At 43.4% G+C, this 20,581-nt stretch overlaps 1 protein-coding gene across 1 annotated transcript in view; it reads right to left on the minus strand.

Moving 5' to 3' along the window:
- The window catches only part of MOB1B (MOB kinase activator 1B), a 68,029-nt gene that overhangs the window by 19,369 nt on the left and 28,079 nt on the right, over nucleotides 1-20,581 (minus strand). Inside the window, exon 2 of the mRNA XM_040417939.1 lies at nucleotides 7,500-7,666. Within this exon, the coding sequence (XP_040273873.1) occupies nucleotides 7,500-7,666 (167 nt within the window). The remainder of the gene's footprint in view (nucleotides 1-7,499; nucleotides 7,667-20,581) is intronic.

The following is a 20,581-nucleotide window of genomic DNA, read 5'->3' on the forward strand; positions in this document are numbered from 1 at the left end:
ATGGGACACTTATGGGGGATCTGTGGATGGGACACTTATGGGGGGGATCTGTGGATGGGACACTTATGGGGGGGATCTGTGGATGGGACACTTATGGGGGGGATCTGTGGATGGGACACTTATGGGGGGGATCTGTGGATGGGACACTTATGGGGGGGATCTGTGGATGGGACACTTATGGGGGGGATCTGTGGATGGGACACTTATGGGGGGGATCTGTGGATGGGACACTTATGGGGGGGATCTGTGGATGGGACACTTATGGGGGGGATCTGTGGATGGGACACTTATGGGGGGGATCTGTGGATGGGACACTTATGGGGGGGATCTGTGGATGGGACACTTATGGGGGGGATCTGTGGATGGGACACTTATGGGGGGGATCTGTGGATGGGACACTTATGGGGGGGATCTGTGGATGGGACACTTATGGGGGGGATCTGTGGATGGGACACTTATGGGGGGGATCTGTGGATGGGACACTTATGGGGGGGATCTGTGGATGGGACACTTATGGGGGGGATCTGTGGATGGGACACTTATGGGGGGGATCTGTGGATGGGACACTTATGGGGGGGATCTGTGGATGGGACACTTATGGGGGGATCTGTGGATGGGACACTTATGGGGGGGATCTGTGGATGGGACACTTATGGGGGGGATCTGTGGATGGGACACTTATGGGGGGATCTGTGGATGGGACACTTATGGGGGATCTGTGGATGGGACACTTATGGGGGATCTGTGGATGGGACACTTATGGGGGATCTGTGGATGGGACACTTATGGGGGATCTGTGGATGGGACACTTATGGGGGATCTGTGGATGGGACACTTATGGGGGATCTGTGGATGGGACACTTATGGGGGATCTGTGGATGGGACACTTATGGGGGATCTGTGGATGGGACACTTATGGGGGATCTGTGGATGGGACACTTATGGGGGATCTGTGGATGGGACACTTATGGGGGATCTGTGGATGGGACACTTATGGGGGATCTGTGGATGGGACACTTATGGGGGATCTGTGGATGGGACACTTATGGGGGATCTGTGGATGGGACACTTATGGGGGATCTGTGGATGGGACACTTATGGGGGATCTGTGGATGGGACACTTATGGGGGATCTGTGGATGGGACACTTATGGGGGATCTGTGGATGGGACACTTATGGGGGATCTGTGGATGGGACACTTATGGGGGATCTGTGGATGGGACACTTATGGGGGATCTGTGGATGGGACACTTATGGGGGATCTGTGGATGGGACACTTATGGGGGATCTGTGGATGGGACACTTATGGGGGATCTGTGGATGGGACACTTATGGGGGATCTGTGGATGGGACACTTATGGGGGATCTGTGGATGGGACACTTATGGGGGATCTGTGGATGGGACACTTATGGGGGATCTGTGGATGGGACACTTATGGGGGATCTGTGGATGGGACACTTATGGGGGATCTGTGGATGGGACACTTATGGGGGATCTGTGGATGGGACACTTATGGGGGATCTGTGGATGGGACACTTATGGGGGATCTGTGGATGGGACACTTATGGGGGATCTGTGGATGGGACACTTATGGGGGATCTGTGGATGGGACACTTATGGGGGATCTGTGGATGGGACACTTATGGGGGATCTGTGGATGGGACACTTATGGGGGATCTGTGGATGGGACACTTATGGGGGATCTGTGGATGGGACACTTATGGGGGATCTGTGGATGGGACACTTATGGGGGATCTGTGGATGGGACACTTATGGGGGATCTGTGGATGGGACACTTATGGGGGATCTGTGGATGGGACACTTATGGGGGATCTGTGGATGGGACACTTATGGGGGATCTGTGGATGGGACACTTATGGGGGATCTGTGGATGGGACACTTATGGGGGATCTGTGGATGGGACACTTATGGGGGATCTGTGGATGGGACACTTATGGGGGATCTGTGGATGGGACACTTATGGGGGATCTGTGGATGGGACACTTATGGGGGATCTGTGGATGGGACACTTATGGGGGATCTGTGGATGGGACACTTATGGGGGATCTGTGGATGGGACACTTATGGGGGATCTGTGGATGGGACACTTATGGGGGATCTGTGGATGGGACACTTATGGGGGATCTGTGGATGGGACACTTATGGGGGATCTGTGGATGGGACACTTATGGGGGATCTGTGGATGGGACACTTATGGGGGATCTGTGGATGGGACACTTATGGGGGATCTGTGGATGGGACACTTATGGGGGATCTGTGGATGGGACACTTATGGGGGATCTGTGGATGGGACACTTATGGGGGATCTGTGGATGGGACACTTATGGGGGATCTGTGGATGGGACACTTATGGGGGATCTGTGGATGGGACACTTATGGGGGATCTGTGGATGGGACACTTATGGGGGATCTGTGGATGGGACACTTATGGGGGATCTGTGGATGGGACACTTATGGGGGATCTGTGGATGGGACACTTATGGGGGATCTGTGGATGGGACACTTATGGGGGATCTGTGGATGGGACACTTATGGGGGATCTGTGGATGGGACACTTATGGGGGATCTGTGGATGGGACACTTATGGGGGATCTGTGGATGGGACACTTATGGGGGATCTGTGGATGGGACACTTATGGGGGATCTGTGGATGGGACACTTATGGGGGATCTGTGGATGGGACACTTATGGGGGATCTGTGGATGGGACACTTATGGGGGATCTGTGGATGGGACACTTATGGGGGATCTGTGGATGGGACACTTATGGGGGATCTGTGGATGGGACACTTATGGGGGATCTGTGGATGGGACACTTATGGGGGATCTGTGGATGGGACACTTATGGGGGATCTGTGGATGGGACACTTATGGGGGATCTGTGGATGGGACACTTATGGGGGATCTGTGGATGGGACACTTATGGGGGATCTGTGGGGGACACTTATGGGGGATCTGTGGGGGACACTTATGGGGGATCTGTGGATGACAGTTATGGGGGGGATCTGTGGATGACACATATATAGCATCTTATGCTATGTGTCCTCCACAGATCCCCTCCATAAGTGTCCCTGTAGTGAATGACCCTCAATACACGGGCTGGGGGCTGGCATCTGCTTTTATAATGACAGCGGGGCCCGTGCAGTGACTGTATTCTACTACACGGGCCCCGCTCACTGTATATTATTGTATCTCTAATAGTAAATTGTTATGCATATAATCGCATAATGAGCGCTGTGTATTACTTACAACTACAGTACAAGCGCTCGCCGCTCGGTAGGTAGCAGAGAGGAGGGAGGCAGGCCGGGAGGACGGGCGCTGGCAGTGTGAGTCATACGTCACGCGCCTGCTTCATTCATAAAGTAGGCGGCGCAGGCGCGTGACGTATGACTCACACTGCCAGCGCCCGTCCTCCCGGCCTGCCTCCTCCCTCCTCTCTGCTACCTACCGAGCGCTTGTACTGTAGTTGTAAGTAATACACAGCGCTCATTATGCGATTATATGCATAACAATTTACTATTAGAGATACAATAATATACAGTGAGCGGGGCCCGTGTAGTAGAATACAGTCACTGTACGGGCCCGCTGTCATTATAAAAGCAGATGCCAGCCCCCAGTCCCGCCTCCCTCACAGCTGATACACCCGCCGCACGGCATCGCGGCGGGTGTATCATTGAAAACTCGGCAAAATCTGCAGCATTCGCCGTATAAGACGCACTGCTATTTCCCCCCCATTTTTGGGGGGAAAAAAGTGCGTCTTATACGGCGAAAAATATGGTATATATATATATAATATATATATCGTATATATGTATGTATCCATGTTCCGCGATCACTCAAAAACGCAACCATCGATGGAACAGTGCTGTAGATGTCACTGTTATAGTGGATAGTGTTGACACATTTTAACGACACACACAAACATTAAATGAAATATATGAAATATACCTGTGCAAAGCCAGATCCTTTTGCTAGTAATTATATATTATAGTATAGCCTTTTATTACAGGTTAAATGAGAGAGGGAAAAAATTGAACACATCTCTCCTAGGATTTGAACTTAGGATGTTTACATACAAAACTGAGCACTTAACACGAAGGCGACTTTCACACTGGCGTTCCTGGGTCCGCTTGTGAGATCCATTCAGGATCTCACAAGTGGTCCAAAACGGATCAGTTAGGCCCCTTGCAGACGAGCGTGTCCGGATTAGGTCCGGATGCGTCCCGGTGCATTGCGGCAAACCCGCGCGAGTAAGTACTCAATTGCAGTCAGTTTTGACTGCGATTGCGTTCCGATGTTGTTCCAATGTGTTTTGCACGCGCGTGATAAAAAACCGACTGTGGTACCCAGACCCGAACTTCTTGACAGAAGTTCAGGTTTGGGTTAGTTGTAGTGTAGATTGTATTATTTCCCCTTATAACATGGTTATAAGGGAAAATAATAGCATTCTGAATACAAAATGCATAGTAGAATAGGGCTGGAGGGATTAAAAAAAAATGTTAAAAAATTTAACTCTCCTTAATCCACTTGTTCGCACAGCCCGCATCTCTTCTGTCTTCATCTGTGAGCAATAGGACCTTTGATGACGTCACTGCGTTCATCACATGGTCAATCACATGATCCATCACCATGGTGATGGATCATGTGAGGAGCGTAGTGACGTCCTATTGCTCACAGATAGACAGAAGAGATGCTGGCTGCGGGAACAAGTGGATTAAGGCGAGTTAAATTATTTTTTTAACCCCTCCAGCCCTATTTTACTATGCATTCTGTATTCAGAATGCTATTATTTTCCCTTATAACCATGTTATAAGGGGAAATAATAATGATCGGGTCCCCATCCCGATCGTCACCTAGCAACCGTGCGTGAAAATCGCACCGCATCCGCACTTGCTTTCGGATGCTTGCGATTTTCACGCAACCCCATTCATTTCTATGGGGCCTGCGTTACGTGAAAAACGCACAAAAAGGAGCATGCTGCGATTTTCACGCAACACACAAGTGATGCGTGAAAATCACCGCTCGTGTGCTTAGCCCCATAGAAATGAATGGGTCAGGATTCAGTGCGGGTGCAATGCGTTCAACTCACGCATTGCACCCGCGCGGAATATTTGCCCGTGTGAAAGGGGCCTTAAGCCCCAATGCATTCTGAATGGATAAGGATCCGTTCAGAATGCATCACTTTGGCTGCGTTTGGCCTCCGTTGCGTTTTTTACACAGTCACTAAAACGCAGCTTGCATCGTTTTGGTGACCGTCTGACTATGCGGAGCCAAACGGATCCATCCTGACTTACAACGGATACGTTTTTCACTGACACAATATGGTGAAATTGAAAACGGATCCGTTCCCCATTGACTTTCAATGTAAGTCAAGACTGATCCATTTTGACTTAGACTTTTTTTTAATAAATAATGCAAACGGATCCGTTATTAACGGATACAAGCGTTTGCATTAGTGGTGCGAATCAGTCTGTGCAGATTCAAGTCGCACCAAACGCGAGTGTGAAAGTAGCCTAAGCGATAACATACAGAAGAATAGTTTTCTGTGCACAGAAAGCGAACACGTATTACTGATGTCTTTAGAATCATATATTCTGCCTGTGAATATAATTATATATATATATATATATATATATATATATATATATATATTACACACACACATTATTAATGTGGTTTATTGTGGGGCATTGTGGATTGTCTTATTCCTAGTGGGATTATGCCAGGCCTGACCTATACTTGTTTTGATGCCGCTGGTACTTGTCCCACGAATATCGCGAGGCTCGCCAGCGCCATCATGTGACTGGATGGTTGTTCACGTGACTGGAGGTCATGCGACACATCACGTCACAAATATGCAGCCCGCTGTATACAAGCTTGTGTGTAATTGAGATCCAGGTGTGTGTAGTCTATAATTATATGGAACAATATGATTGGTTACTAGGGGTATTTATTGTGTGTCCTGCAGTGAGGACGCCACCCCCAGACGAAGGTTCGCCGAAATGCTCATCAGGTTTGGCGCCATCCCAGAGGGGAGACATTCTGGGTAACTGATTCAGTTTTTTGCAATTGTTGTTATTGTTCTTTACATAGTTTTTGATGAATTTTCGGAGCGGTATGAGTTAGTGCCATTGTGTCCTCCTCTGGTGCCTTTCCCTGCACTTGATTTTATTGTATTTATTTAATTATTTTTGCCAATAAATATGGTCATTATTTTTCATGCGGTCTGGTATTTTTAAAAAAGGTATTTAATAATTATATAATATAGCCTTTTATTACAGGTTAAATGAGTGAGGGGAAAAAAATTTAACACATCTCTCCTAGGATTTGAACTTAGGATGTTTACATACAAGACTGAGCCCTTAACACTAAGCTATAACCTTTCTACATACAGAAGAATGGTTTTCTGTGCACAGAAAGCGAACACTTATTACTGATGTCTTTAGAATCATATATTCTGCCTGTGAATAAAGTAGAAATATTCCTAGCTTTCTGAGCATATCTCAATATGGTAAAGCTATATGTAGATGCTAGGAGACAACTATAGGACACAGCTCTGCCCTCAGCATGCTGATGTCTAGCCCTGTCAATCAAATGGAGGTGGGAGTTTGCAGAGCATAGGGGGGTGTTACAAAGCAGTGGTCAAAGGATTCAGCCTGGCCCCTTGGTGCTCGAACTTGCAGATATCTTTGCAGCTATTTAGCATAAAGACAAAAGTAAGGTATAGTTTTAATCGCATGATGAGCCCTACCAGGCAGTATGCCTGGTTTAATAGGCTTGATCATGCTGACAGAGGCTCTTTAAAGGGTTTACCAGTTCTTCTATAATGATGGGGGTTCAACTCGTGACACTATTGCTGATCAGCTGTTTGAAGAGGCTACCGCGCTCCAGTGAGCCAGCACCTTGACCTCTTCCTAGGCCAGTGGCATTACACATGGCCTAGGTGCAGCTCAGTTCTATTCAAGTGGATGGGCCTAAGCTGGAATACCAAGCACAGTGGCTATCCAATGGATGGCACTGTGCTTGGTATGCTGCAAGCCCCCGCCAATCACATATGATGACCTATCCTGAGTATAGGTCACCAATATCGAAGACCTGGAAAACCCCTTTATGAGAATCTGTACGTAATGATATTTTTTGTATAACTGAATGTAAGTTGGCACTACAAGAAACATATGGCATGAGTACCGTCAAACTTCCTTGCTCAAACTGTGCCCACATTTTACTGGCACTTCTGCTTTGACCTCTGTCCTGTGGTTAGTAGGGAAAAGTTGCCTGACAAACTCCATTGAAAAGACTTGCAGTGTATTTTTAACAAGTAGATTGGCAGACGAGATTCAGCCATTCAAGTCATAGCTGGACTGGCATTGTACAGGCCGAGAATGGCAGCAAGGGCATGCCACCTCAACTATTAAACAGAATTACGTAGGTAACTTCTTTCACCAAATACACCTGTTTAGCATACTTTAAGCACTTACTATTCACGGCCACCCACTCATTGAGATCTTCTCCCTCTGGAAGCATGACAGCCATGCGCAGATTTCCACTACCCAGGGTGGCTTCCGCATGTTTTAGTAACTCGTATTGATGGGAACCCTCAGGAATACTCTTTTTTGGCTTAAAGGTTTTAGAGGATCGATTGCCACTGGAAAAATAAAACCGAAAAATAGCATTAATATTTCTTTATGTTTCACAATTTAAAGAGGTAATCTCATCACTGCAACTTATTTACATATACATGTTTTTGGTGGTATATGAGCACACAGTAGTTGGAGCTCCTGGATATAGGGATCATCTTCTAAGGGTCCATTCAGACGTCCGTAGTGCATTGCGGATCCGCAATACACCCAGCCGGCACCCCCATAGAACTGCCTATTCTTGTCCGCAATAGGACATGTTCTATTTTTTTCCGGAGCCACAGGCCGGAAGATCGGGGGCGAGCTCCGGAAATGCGGATGCGCCGTCCCCATAGAGAATGAATGGGTCTGCACCCGTTCAGTAATTTGCGGAACGTATGCGGACCCATTGTACGGACGTGTAAATGGAGCCTAATACAGATGAACAGATAGTTTCCCCTGATCCACCAGTCCAAAGAATGGATTCACCAAGTATTTTCTTTTATTTTCCAAATGTGAATCTGAAACCTGGCAAAAATCCGTAGAACCTAATTGAGTTATAATATAATAATCTTTATTGAGTTATAATAATAATCTTAATAAAAAGCACCAACATATTCCACCAGCACTTTACAGAGGGTAGGTGTTCAAAAAAATCAGACATTACAGAGTAATAAGCTTATTAACAAATCAATTACAATTTGTGACGAAATAGGTGTAGACACAAAAGGTAAAAAGTGCTTGTCATGCACAATGGTCTAGCCATCTTTTCTAGGACAAGGAGGTACACATAAGGCTACTTTCACACTAGCGTTCGGGGCTCCGCTTGTGAGTTCCGTTTGAAGGGTCTCACAAGCGCCCCCGAACGGATCCGTCCAGCCCTAATGCATTCTGAGTGGATGTGGATCCGCTCAGAATGCATCAGTCTGGCACCGTTTGTCCTCCGCTCCGCTGGCGGACCCCTGAACGCAGCTTGCAGCGTTCGGGTGTCCGCCTGGCCGTGCGGAGGCAAACGGATCCGTCCAGACTTACAATGTAAGTCAATGGGGACGGATCCGTTTGAAGTTGACACAATATGGCTCAATTTTCAAACGGATCCGTCCCCCATTGACTTTCAATGTAAAGTCAAAACGGATCCGTTTGCATTATCATGAACAAAAAAAATAAAAATAAAAATTTTTTTGTTTTTGTTTTTTTTGTTCATGGTAGTGCAAACGGATCCGTTCTGAACGGATCTAAGCGTTTGCATTATAGGTGCGGATCCGTCTGTGCAGATACCAGACGGATCCGCACCTAATGCAGGTGTGAAAGTAGCCTAAATCTGCATGATCCAGTCACCCAACCAGTATCTGTGTATGCACAGATATGTATTGCATTTAGGCCCATTCATACGACTGTATGGTCACCTTGCCAATGTTGCGGACCACAAATAGTGGTCCACAAAATTCGGGCACTGGCAGTGTAAACTCAGCATCGCAGATGTGTCCCCGTTGCTCCAAGAGGCTTATTTGCATATAGTAAAACATCATTTTTCTCAGCAATGCGGACACATATGAACATGAGACCAACACAAATGTCTTCAGCTGCCAAGCACACAGGTCAGCCAGTTTCATAGGTACAAATCTGCTGAGAGATGAATGTAATAGGCCACCCTAAAGAGATGTGATTTTTGGGCACACTTAAAGCTATGAATATTGGGAATTAACCTGATTGTCTTAGGTAGTGCATTCTAAGGAATTGGTGCAGCATGAGAAAAGATTTGGAAACATAAGTAGGAGGTTCAGATTATGGAGGATGTTAATCTTAGATCGTTGGCAGAACATAGATAATGGACAGGGTGTTAGAAAGAGATGAGAAAGGAGATGTAGGTGGTAAATTAGTCTGGAGAGCTTTGTGAATGAGCACGATCATTTTTAACTGTATTCTATATTGGATGGGCAACCAGTGCAGCAACTGGCACAGGGTGAAGGCATCATCAGCGCAGGACAGACTGATGAACCTGGCTTCTACATTTAGGATAGATTGGAGAGGGGAAAGTTTACTGAGGGGCAGAATGATAATGAGTAACGAGTTACAATAGGTAAGAATGGTGAGAATGGATCAGAGTAACATAGTTTTTATTGTTTTCACATAAAGAAAAGGGTGGATTATGGAAATGTTTTTGAGGTGCAGGTGACAAAAGTGTGCAAGAGATTGAACATAGGGGTGAACAAAAAATCTGCATCAAACATAACCCCAAGACAGCATGCCTGACTAAGAGTTCAGGGAGTACTAAAGTCTGAAATGGAAAAATCAGATTTAGGGAGATTAGTAGTAAGCCCCAAACCCCATACACTTAAATACACTTCATACTGGCTGGTGACCAGTTCATGAAGCTTTATATGTGCTCCACTTTTCAGTTTGAGATCGCTGAGCTATTGTACAAAACAAGCACTTTTAGCTCTTGTGTCATCCAGATTTCCTCATGCATTGTAAACTCTTGTGAAGTGTCCTTCTATTGTTTGAGATGTTGATTAGTTTGTTACAACGTAATGTCTGATCTTATTTTTACTTGTACCCTCTGATTGGAAGGTTTGCAGAATAAGTTGGCGCTACACAAAAAGACGATATGATTTTAGAAATAGCTGATAATCACTGGTGTTTTGTAGTAGTGCAAGGATGATGTCACAGGAAGATACAATTGGGTGTCAACAATGTAGAGATGGTACCGAACATCTTCTGATAGTTTGACTAATAAGGGCAGCATAGCAGAAAAAAAAAAAGATCGTGAGACTGCACCCCAAAAAAAACAAAAAAAAAAAAAACAAAGGAAAGAGAAGAAGTAGCACCAGGAAACAATACACTGAATGAGTGGTCAGAAATGTAAGAAGGAAACCAAGAGAGAGCATTATCCTTTAGGCCAGTCGAGTAGAGCATGCTGTGTAGAAGTTAGGTAGTCTATAGAGTGAAACACTGCAGAGAGATCCAGAAGAATGAGTAGAGTTGTAATAAAGTCATCCAGGTTTCCAGTATTTTTGATGGGAAGAACAACACTGCCGACTGCAATATTCTTGCACCAAAAACACTGGAAACCCCTACAGACAGACAATAGTGCCAATGTAAACAGAATCTTAAAAATATGTTGAATCAGGTAGACTACCTTAACCCCTTAAGGACTCAGCCCTATTTCATCTTAAGGACTTGGCCATTTTTTGCAAATCTGACCAGTGTCACTTTAAGTGCTGATAACTTTAAAAAGCTTTGACTTATCCAGGCCATTCTGAGATTGTTTTTTCGTCACATATTGTACTTCATGACACTGGCAAAATGAAGTAAAAAAAATTCATTTTTATTTATAAAAAAAAAATAATTTACAAAACAAATTAGTAAAAAATTGCAAATTTCCAAGTTTTAATTTCTCTACTTCTATAATACATAGTAATACCTCCAAAAATAGTTATGACTTTACATTCCCCATATGTCTACTTCATGTTTGGATCATTTTGGGAATGATATTTTATTTTTTGGGGACGTTACAAGGCTAGAAGTTTAGAAGCAAATCTTGAAATTTTTCTGAAATTTTCAAAAACCCAATTTTTAGGGACCAGTTCAGGTCTGAAGTCACTTTGCGAGACTTACATAATAGAAACCACCCAAAAATGACCCCATTATATAAACTACACCCCTCAAGGTATTCAAAACTGATTTTACAAACTTTGTTAACCATTTAGGTGTTCCACAAGAATTAATGTAAAATAGAGATACAATTTCAGAATTTAAATTTTTGGGCAAATTTTCCATTTTAATCCATTTTTCCCAGTAACAAAGCAAGGGTTAACAGCCAAACAAAACTCAATATTTATGGCCCCGATTCTGTAGTTCACAGAAACACCCCATATGTGGTCGTAAACAGCTGTATGGGCACACGGCAGGGCGCAGAAGGAAAGGAATGCCATACGGTTTTTGGTAGGCAGATTTTGCTGGACTGTTTTTTTTGACACCATGTCCCATTTGAAGCCCCCCTGATGCACCCCTAGAGTAGAAACTCCAAAAAAGTGGCCCTATTTTAGAAACTATGGGATAGGGTGGCAGTATTGTTGGTACTAGTTTAGGGTACATATGATTTTTGGTTGCTCTATATTACACTTTTTGTGAGGCAAGGTAACAAGAAATAAAAACTGCTATTTCTTGTTATTTACAACATTTATCTGACAGGTTAGATCATGTGATATTTTTATAGACCAGGTTGTCACGGATGCGGCGATACCTAATATGTATACTTTTTATTTTATTTATGTAAGTTTTACACAATAATTTCATTTTTGAAGCAAAAAAAAAATATAAAATCATGTTTTAGTGTCTCCATAGTCTAAGAGCCATAGTTTTTTCAGTTTTTGGGAGATTTTCTTCGGTAGGGTCTCATTTTTTGCTGGGATCAGATGACGGTTTGATTGGCACTATTTTGGGGTGCATATGACTTTTTGATCGCTTGCTATTACACTTTTTATGATGTAAGGTCACAAAAAATGGTTTATTTAGCAGTGTTTTTATTTTTTACGGTGTTCATCTGAGGGTTTAGGTCATGTAATATGTTTATAGAGCCGGTTCGATATGGACGCGGCGATAACTAATATGTATATTTATTTTTCCCCTATTTTTTACCAATTTTTTTTCAACTTTATTTGGGGAAAATTACGTTTTTGTTTATTTTTACTTGAAACTTTGAATTTTTTGGGGGGAAAACTTTAATTTTTCAACTTTTTTTTTCACTTTATTTTTTGTCCCACTTTGGGACTTTAACTTTTGGGGGTATATTCCTTTACAATGCATTCCAATACTTCTGTATTGGAATGCATTGGCTGTATGAGTAATACTGTGTGTATTACTCATACAGCTTCCGGGGCCTGTGAGATCCAGGGGGCTGGATCTCACAGGCTCTTCACCGGAAGGTAGCGCAGATGCCTCAGGAAGGCATCGTGCTGCCTTCCATACCATCGGGTCCCCCCTACAGCCGCATGGGGACCCGATGGCACCACCGCCGCACCAGGTAAAAGCCGCAAACCGCAGGTCTGAATGGACCTGTGGTTTGCGGTGATCACCGACATGGGGGGGGTCACGGGACCCCCCCTGCGCATTTAGCCGAGGTGCCTGCTTAATGATTTGAGCAGGCACCGTGTTCCGATCACCGCCTGCCGGGCGGCGGTGATCGGAACAACACATGACGTACCGGTACGTCATGGTTCCTTAACCCCTTAGGGACGCATGACGTACCGGTACGGCATGTTTCCCGAGTCCTTAAGGGCCCATGACGTACCGGTACGTCATGGGTTTAAAATGCGATTGCGGCGCCGCGGGGGTTAATCGGAACAGGATGCCGGCTGAAATCATTCAGCCGGCATCCTGTCACAATGCCGGGGGGGGGGTATGTGACCCCCCCATATCGGTGATCGCAGAAAACCGCAGGTCAATTCAGACCAGCGGTTTGCTGCGTTTCCGGTCCATTCGGGTCTCCGGTGACCCGATGAACTGGAAAAATACTGCAATCAGTGGCGTGATTACACACCACCAATTGCAGTACGAACATTTGGAGAGGCGGTGCTGGCCATGGTGCTGATGCCTGCTGTCCAGGGTGCTGATTGGTGCAGGGGAGAGAGGTGCGAGATTCAAACTTCCAGCGCTCCTCTCTCCACTCCTCTTCCTATTCAGCACCTGCACCGTGCAGCACCTTCCTCACCAGGCTCCTGCGATCCCCCAATCGGCACCCATCACCCTCCAGGTAGGTTAGGGTCAGTGAGGGAGAGGCACCGTTAGGCAGGGATAGAAGGGAAAAGTTAGGAAATTTTTATATTTTTTTATCTAAACTTATTGTTTTTTTGCTTTGAGACCCTAGACCCCCCCTGCCACTTGTCCTCAAGCCCGATTGTATCGTCGACTACAATCGGTATATGGGAGGAGTTGATCTCTCTGATCAAGTCCTCAAGCCATATAATGCCATGCACAAAACCCGGGCATGCGGTCTACTTGGTACAGGTTGCCTTGTACAACTCTTTTGTACTATCCCGAAGCGCTGGCAGCACAGGGACATTCCTCCAATTCTATGAGGCAGTCCTCAAAGACCTGATTTTTTCAGACCGGGAAAGAGCAGGCCGGAGTACCTCAGGAATTGGAGGCGCCCGGATCGTCCCTGGCCAACATTTTCCAGGTGTGGTCCCCCATACTGGAAAGAAGGGACGAACCCAAAAAAGATGCAGTGTGTGTCACAAGAGGGGGATACGGAAGGACACCACCACTCAATGTGACACTTGCCCCGATCATCCGGGCCTCTGCGTTATCGATTGCTTCAGGGAGTATCACACTTCCATGGAGTACTAAATTTTTTGAATCCTCAACAGTCTCCTAGAGAACATAAAAAACTATGGCTTTCAGACTTGAGACACGGAAACAATTTTTTTCCCCCAAAAAATATTAGTTTTAGTGCAGGCATCCTCAATCTGCGGCCCTCCAGATGTTGTAAAACTATAACTCCCAGCATGCCCAGACAACCTACAGCCATCAGCAGGGCATGGTGGGAATTGTAGTTTTACAACATCTGGAGGGCCGCAGTTTGAGGATGCCTGCTTAGTGTCTCCAAAGTCTGAGAGCCATACATATTGGGCATCGCCGTGTCCGTAAAAATCTTCTCTATAAAAATAACATTTAACCCAACCCTCCCGGATGAACAGCGTTAAAATTTTTTTTTTTTTAAAGTGTAAAAAAGCGCCATTTTTTGTCACTTAACATCACAAAAAGTGTAATAGCGAGCGATCAAAATGTCATATGCACCCCCAATTAGTGCCAATAAAACCGCCATCTCATCCTGCAAAAAATGAGCCCCTATATTAGATAGTCGCCCAACAAAAAAAAAAAAAAACTGTAGCTCCCAGATACTAAAATAATTTTTTTGGGTTCCTAAAATGATAGTGTAAAATCGAAATTAATTTTAAAATGTAGACATATTGGGTATCGCCGCGTCCGTAAGAATCTGCCCTATAAAAATAACATTTGACCAAACCCCTCGGATGAACAGCGTTAAAAAAAATATAAAATAAAAACGGTGCCAAAACATCAATTTTTTGGCAAAATTTCCATTTGAATCCTTTTTTTCCGGTAATAAAACAAGGGTTAACAGCCAAACAAAACTAAATATTTATTGCCCCGATTATGTAGTTTGCAGAAACACCCCATATGTGGTCGTAAATGGCTATATAGCCACACGGCAGGGCATAGAACGAAGGGAACGCCATATGGTTTCTGGAAGGCAGATTTTGATGGACTGTTTTTTTTTTGACACCATGTCCCATTAGAAGCCCCCCCTGATGCAGCCTAGACTAGAAACTCCAAAAAAAATGTGACCCCATCTAAGAAACTACACCCCTCAAGGTATTCAAAAGTTACTTTTCAAACTATGTTAACCCTTTAGGTGTTCCACAAAACTAAATAGCGAATGTAGAAACAATTTTAGAATTTAAATTTTTTTGTTACCTTGCCTCAAAAAAGTGTAATATAGAGCAACCAAAAATCATATTTACCCCTAAAATAGTCCCAAAACAACAACCACCTTATCCCGTAGTTTCCTAGTTGGGGTCACTTTTATGGAGTTTCTACTCTAGGGGTGCATCAGGGGGCTTGAAAGGGTACATGGTGTAAATAAACCAGTCCAGCAAAATCTGCCTTCCAAAAACCATATGGCGTTCCCATTCTTCTATGTCCTGCCGTTTAGCCAAATAGTAGTTTACGACCACATATGGGGTGTTTCTGCAAACTACAGAATCAGGGCAACCCATATTGTTTGGCTGTTAACCCATTTTTTCCAGTAATAAAGTAAGGGTTAAAATGGAAAATTTTTCCAGAAAATAGAAATTCCAAAATTGGTTCTCCATCTGCCATTAACTCTTGTGGAACACAAAGGGTTAACAAAGTTTGTAAACCCAGTTTTGAATACCTTGAGGGGTGTACTTTCTTAGATGGAAGTCACTTTTTTGGAATTTCTATTCTAGGGGTGCAACGGGGGGCTTGAAATGGGACATAGTATGAACAAAACCAGTCCTGCAAAATCTGCCTTCCAAAACTCATATGGCGTTCCCCTCCTTCTATGTCCTCCCGTTTGGCCAAACAGTAGTTTACGACCACATATGGGATGTTTTTGCAAACTACAGAATCAGGGCAACCCATATTCAGTTTTGTTTGGCAGTTAACCCTTGCTTTTTTCCTGGAAAAAATTGATTATATTGGAAAATTTTCCCAAAAATTGAAATTCTTAAATTTTATGTCCATTTGCCATGAAGTCTTGTGGAAGACCTAAAGGGTTAACAAAGTTTGTAAAATCAGTTTTGAATACCTTGAGGGGTGTAGTTTCTAGAATGGGGATTTCTAGCATTTTTGGATGGTTTCTATTACGTAAAAGCCTCACAAACTGACTTCAGACCTGAACTGGTCCATAAAAAGTGGGATTTGGAAAATTTCAGAGAAATTTATAAATTTGCTTCTAAACGTCTAAGCTATGTAACATCCCCAAAAAATAAAATATCATTCTCAAAATGATACAAACATGAAGTAGACATATGGGGAATGTAAAGTAATCACAATTTTTGGGGGTATTACTATGTATTACAGAAGTAGAGAAACTGAAACTTTGAAATTTGCAAATTTTTCTAAATTTTTGGTAAATTTGGTATTTTTTTATGCAAAAAAATTAACATTTGTGACCCAATTTTAGCAGTGTCATGAAGTACAATATGTGACGAAAAAACAATCTCAGAACGGCCTGGGTAAGTCAAAGCGTTTTAAAGTTATCACCACTTAAAGTGACACTGGTCAGATTTGCAAAAAATGGCCAAGTCCTTAAGGTGAAATAGGGCTTAAGGGGTTAAGGACTCGGGAACCATGCCGTACCGGTACGTCATGGGTCCCTAAGGTGTTAATACTTATATATATATATATATATATATATATAAAAATCACCCAAGTGCTTTACTCACATCTATATTGCTCAGCACTATATCTGACAAGATACAATGGTCAGATATAGTGCTATAACTCCTGTACACACATGGCAGCCTTTTCTGAAAAGTTATCTGAAAGTATAAGGACGCTTTAAAAAAATTGTTCTCATATTAGACTCATGAGATCTCATTCACATTTATGTATTTGATAAGTATTTTTTATCCACTTTCTTTAAACCAAGATCAGAAATAGACTGGAGAAAAAGAAGTCATTGCGCCAGTCTATAATATCCCCTGCGCCGACGGAGGATGCACCTAATTTATGACAAACCACACTCTTCGTCATAAATTAGGCGCATCCTCTGGCAATCTGTGAGCCTAAACAGAAATCTATGGCAGCTCTTCACTACGTCTTTTTGGAAAGTGGCAAGAGAGGCATAGTAACATCACTTGTTCCAAAATTTGTTGCATGCGACATGAGGTGTGCGACTTTTTTATGCCAGAAAAGTGGCATTGGGGAAATAATAAATTCCCCCATAAATGTTTCTATTATCTTTTTCTGAGTTTAAAACCCACTACTGATTTTCATTAAAAAAAAAAAAAAAAAAAAAGGAACCAAAATACTGATCAAAGTGAGAGTGAGGTCTTCGTCTAAAAATTAGCACTATATTTCAAGCTTCCTTCCACCAAGCACAGTACTGGTACTTTTTAAAAATATAATGCCTACAGTAGTGTTTATCCATACAAAAGTATATTAAAACAATAAAAATATAATATTGCCAGTTGCACACAATTTTTTGTTTGTTTCTGGCTCATTTTCTTTCTTTTATAAATGATGGCAAAATAATTAGAAATAGCCATGTTAAGAACTAATATAAATAGCAGTAAAAGTTGTCCCCGTTCCAAGCTTGGCTCAGTTGCTGTGCGGAAAACCAGTACTGAGCCTTCTTTGATACTTGAGAAACCCTCTCTATACATTCTCCTCACTGTTTCCATGCAAAGAAGGAATATAAGTTACATGTGCCCTGTAATCAGTATGCAGACTTGGATCTGACACAGAAAACCAAGAGGAAAGCAAAAAGTGGTATATATTCTTAGCTTCAATAAAGAAGTTCTAATTAAATGTTAATTCCTCTGTTAGATCAAGAAAAACATAGGTTTTTAACTGGAATCATTTGAAAACATCCTCCAGCGTCTCCTGTGCGACACTTGGGTTACAAACTTGTTATGGAGTTTTTTTGATTCCTGCTTAGCACTGGACACATTAGGTGGACGTTCTGAGAGGAAACTTAAAGAGCAGCAATGGGCACAATAACAAGAGAATTTTTAATAGATGATTATTTGCTAATTTATTAAAAAGGAAAAACTAAAATTTCAGACCCTTTGCTATGACACTTGAAATTTATCTCTGGGGGCCCTCCACTCCTATTGATTGCTTTTGGGCTGTTTCTCACCTTGATTGGAGTCAACCTCTGGAAAATCCAGTTGATTGGACATAATTTGGAAAGACATCCCCTGTCTATAAAAGGTCACACAGTAGACAATGCATGTCAGAGCAAAATCCAAGCCATGAGGAGTAAAGAACTGCCTATAGAGCTCAGAGACAGCACTGTGTGAAGGCACATATCTGAAGAAGGGTACAAAAAAAATTCCCACACCACAATTGCCTTCATAATTCTTAAATAGAAAAAGTTTGTCTAAATTTGGTGGTTCAGCCAGCTCTATGAAGAGTCATGATTGTTCCAATCAGGAGAGAAGGGTCTTATAAGAGTGCTGACCTAGAAGAACCCAGGGGTGGACTGGCCATACACCCTTTAGGGAAATTTCCCGGTGGGCCGATGCCTAGAAGGCCACCTAAGCCCTCCTTTTGGCCAAAATCCATTTACATAAGATGCAATGCTCTTAGCATTAATTAATTTAGGCAGTATTTTGTGCTGCACTGTGGTATCTGGTTCTGCTGAGGTTGTATTTTGTGCTGCACGTGGTATCTGGGGCCACTTTTAGTTTTTTGTTTTTTTTCCATCGCCACTAAGTTCCCAGTATGCTCTTGTTAGAACCCAATGGTCACTCTGGCTGTGCTCCAAAGATCCTGTGTGTGGTTCTGCCATTTTTCTCTGCAGATCCTCTCAAGCTCTGTCAGGTTTAATATGGACCATTGGTGGACAGCCATTTTCAGGTTTGATTGGGTTCAAGTCAGGGCTCTGACTGAGCCACTCAAGGACATTCACAGAGTTGTCCCTAAGCCACTCCTGTGTTGTCTTGGCTAAGTGCTTAGCGTCATTATCATGTTAAAAGGTTAACTTTTGGCTCAGTCAGCAGTCCAGAGCACTCTGGATCATGTTTTCATTAAGATAATGTCTGTACTTTGCCCTGTTCAGTTTTCCCTCAACCCTGATCTGTCTCCCTGTCCATTATCCTGAAAACAACCCCCACAAGATGAGGCTGTCACCACCATGCTTCACTGTAGGGTCTGGTTTTCTCCAGACATGACGCTTAGAATTAAGGCCAAAACTTTCAATCCTGGCTTCATTAGGCCAGAGAATCTTATTTCTCACAGTCTGAGAGTCCTTTAGGTGCTTTTTTGCAAACTTTCTGGTCACTCTGCCATAAAGCCTAGACTGGTGGAGTGCTGCAGTGATGGGTTGACCCTCTAAGTTTTTGCTCTGATATTTGTTATCAGCTGTGAGCCTTTATATATAAAACAGGCGTAGAAAATGATAAATGAGATGGGCCTGCCTGCCCTGTCCCCTTGCCTGCCCATGCCATGCCCTCTTTTTTAGAGCTGGAGTGAGCGGGGAAAAGTCACAGACTGCGGCACAACTAACCGCTACGCCGCCATCTGCACCTAAAATACGCATAATATAGGCGCCTGTTAACTGCACTTGCACTGTTGAGAGACCCTCCATCAGCAACCATCTTATGATCAGGACCTCTATGTGGACAGCACAGTAGGTTTTCTTAACCTCTTCAGGACACAGGGCGTACGGGTACATCATGTGTATTTCCGATCACCGCCCGGGCGGCGGTGATAGGAACCCGGTGCCTGCTCAAATCATTGAGAAGGCACCTTGGCTAAATGGGGGGTTTGCGGCTTTACCTGCGGTTTGAGGCTGCTGGCGGCGGTGCCATCGGGTCCCCATGCGGCTGTAGGGGGGACCCGATGGCATGGAAGGCAGCGCGATGCCTAAAGAAGGCATTGCGCTGCCTTCCGGTGAAGAGCCTGTGAAATCCAACCCCCTGGATCTTACAGGCCGGAAGCTGTATGAGTAATACACACAGTATTACTCATACAGCCAATGCATTCCAATACAGAAGTACTGGAATGCATTGTAAAGGATTAGACCCCCAAAAGTTCAAGTCCCAAAGTGGGACAAAAAATAAAGTGAAAAAGTTACAAAAATAAAGTTTTCCCTCCCAAAAATTCAAAGTTTCAAGTAAAAATAAACTAAAACGTCATTTTCCCCAAATAAAGTTTAAAAAAAATTGGTAAAAAATTATAAAAAAAATAGGGGGGGAGAAGTATACATATTAGGTATTGCCGCGTCCGTATTGACCGGCTCTATAAACATATCACATGACCTAACCCCTCAGATGAACACCGTAAAAAAAAAAAAACTGTGCTAAATATACAATTTTTGGTCACCTTAAATCACAAAAAGTGTAATAGCAAGCGATCAAAAAGTCACACGCACCCTAAAATAGTGCCAATAAAACAGTCATCTCATCCTGCAAAATTCTTACCCTACCCAAGGTAATCGCCCAAAAACTGAAAAAATTATGGCTCTCAGACTATGGAAACACTAAAACATGATTTTTTTTTGCTTCAAAAAAAGAAATCATTGTGTAAAACTCACATAAATAAAAATAAAAAAAAGTATACATATTCGGTATCGACGCATCCGTGACAACCTGGTCTATAAAAATATCACATGATCTAACCTGTCAGATGAATGTTGTAAATAACAAAAAATAAAAACGGTGCCA

This window comes from Bufo bufo, chromosome 2 (genome assembly GCF_905171765.1).
Source record: "Bufo bufo chromosome 2, aBufBuf1.1, whole genome shotgun sequence".
Taxonomy (NCBI): Eukaryota; Metazoa; Chordata; class Amphibia; order Anura; family Bufonidae; genus Bufo; species Bufo bufo.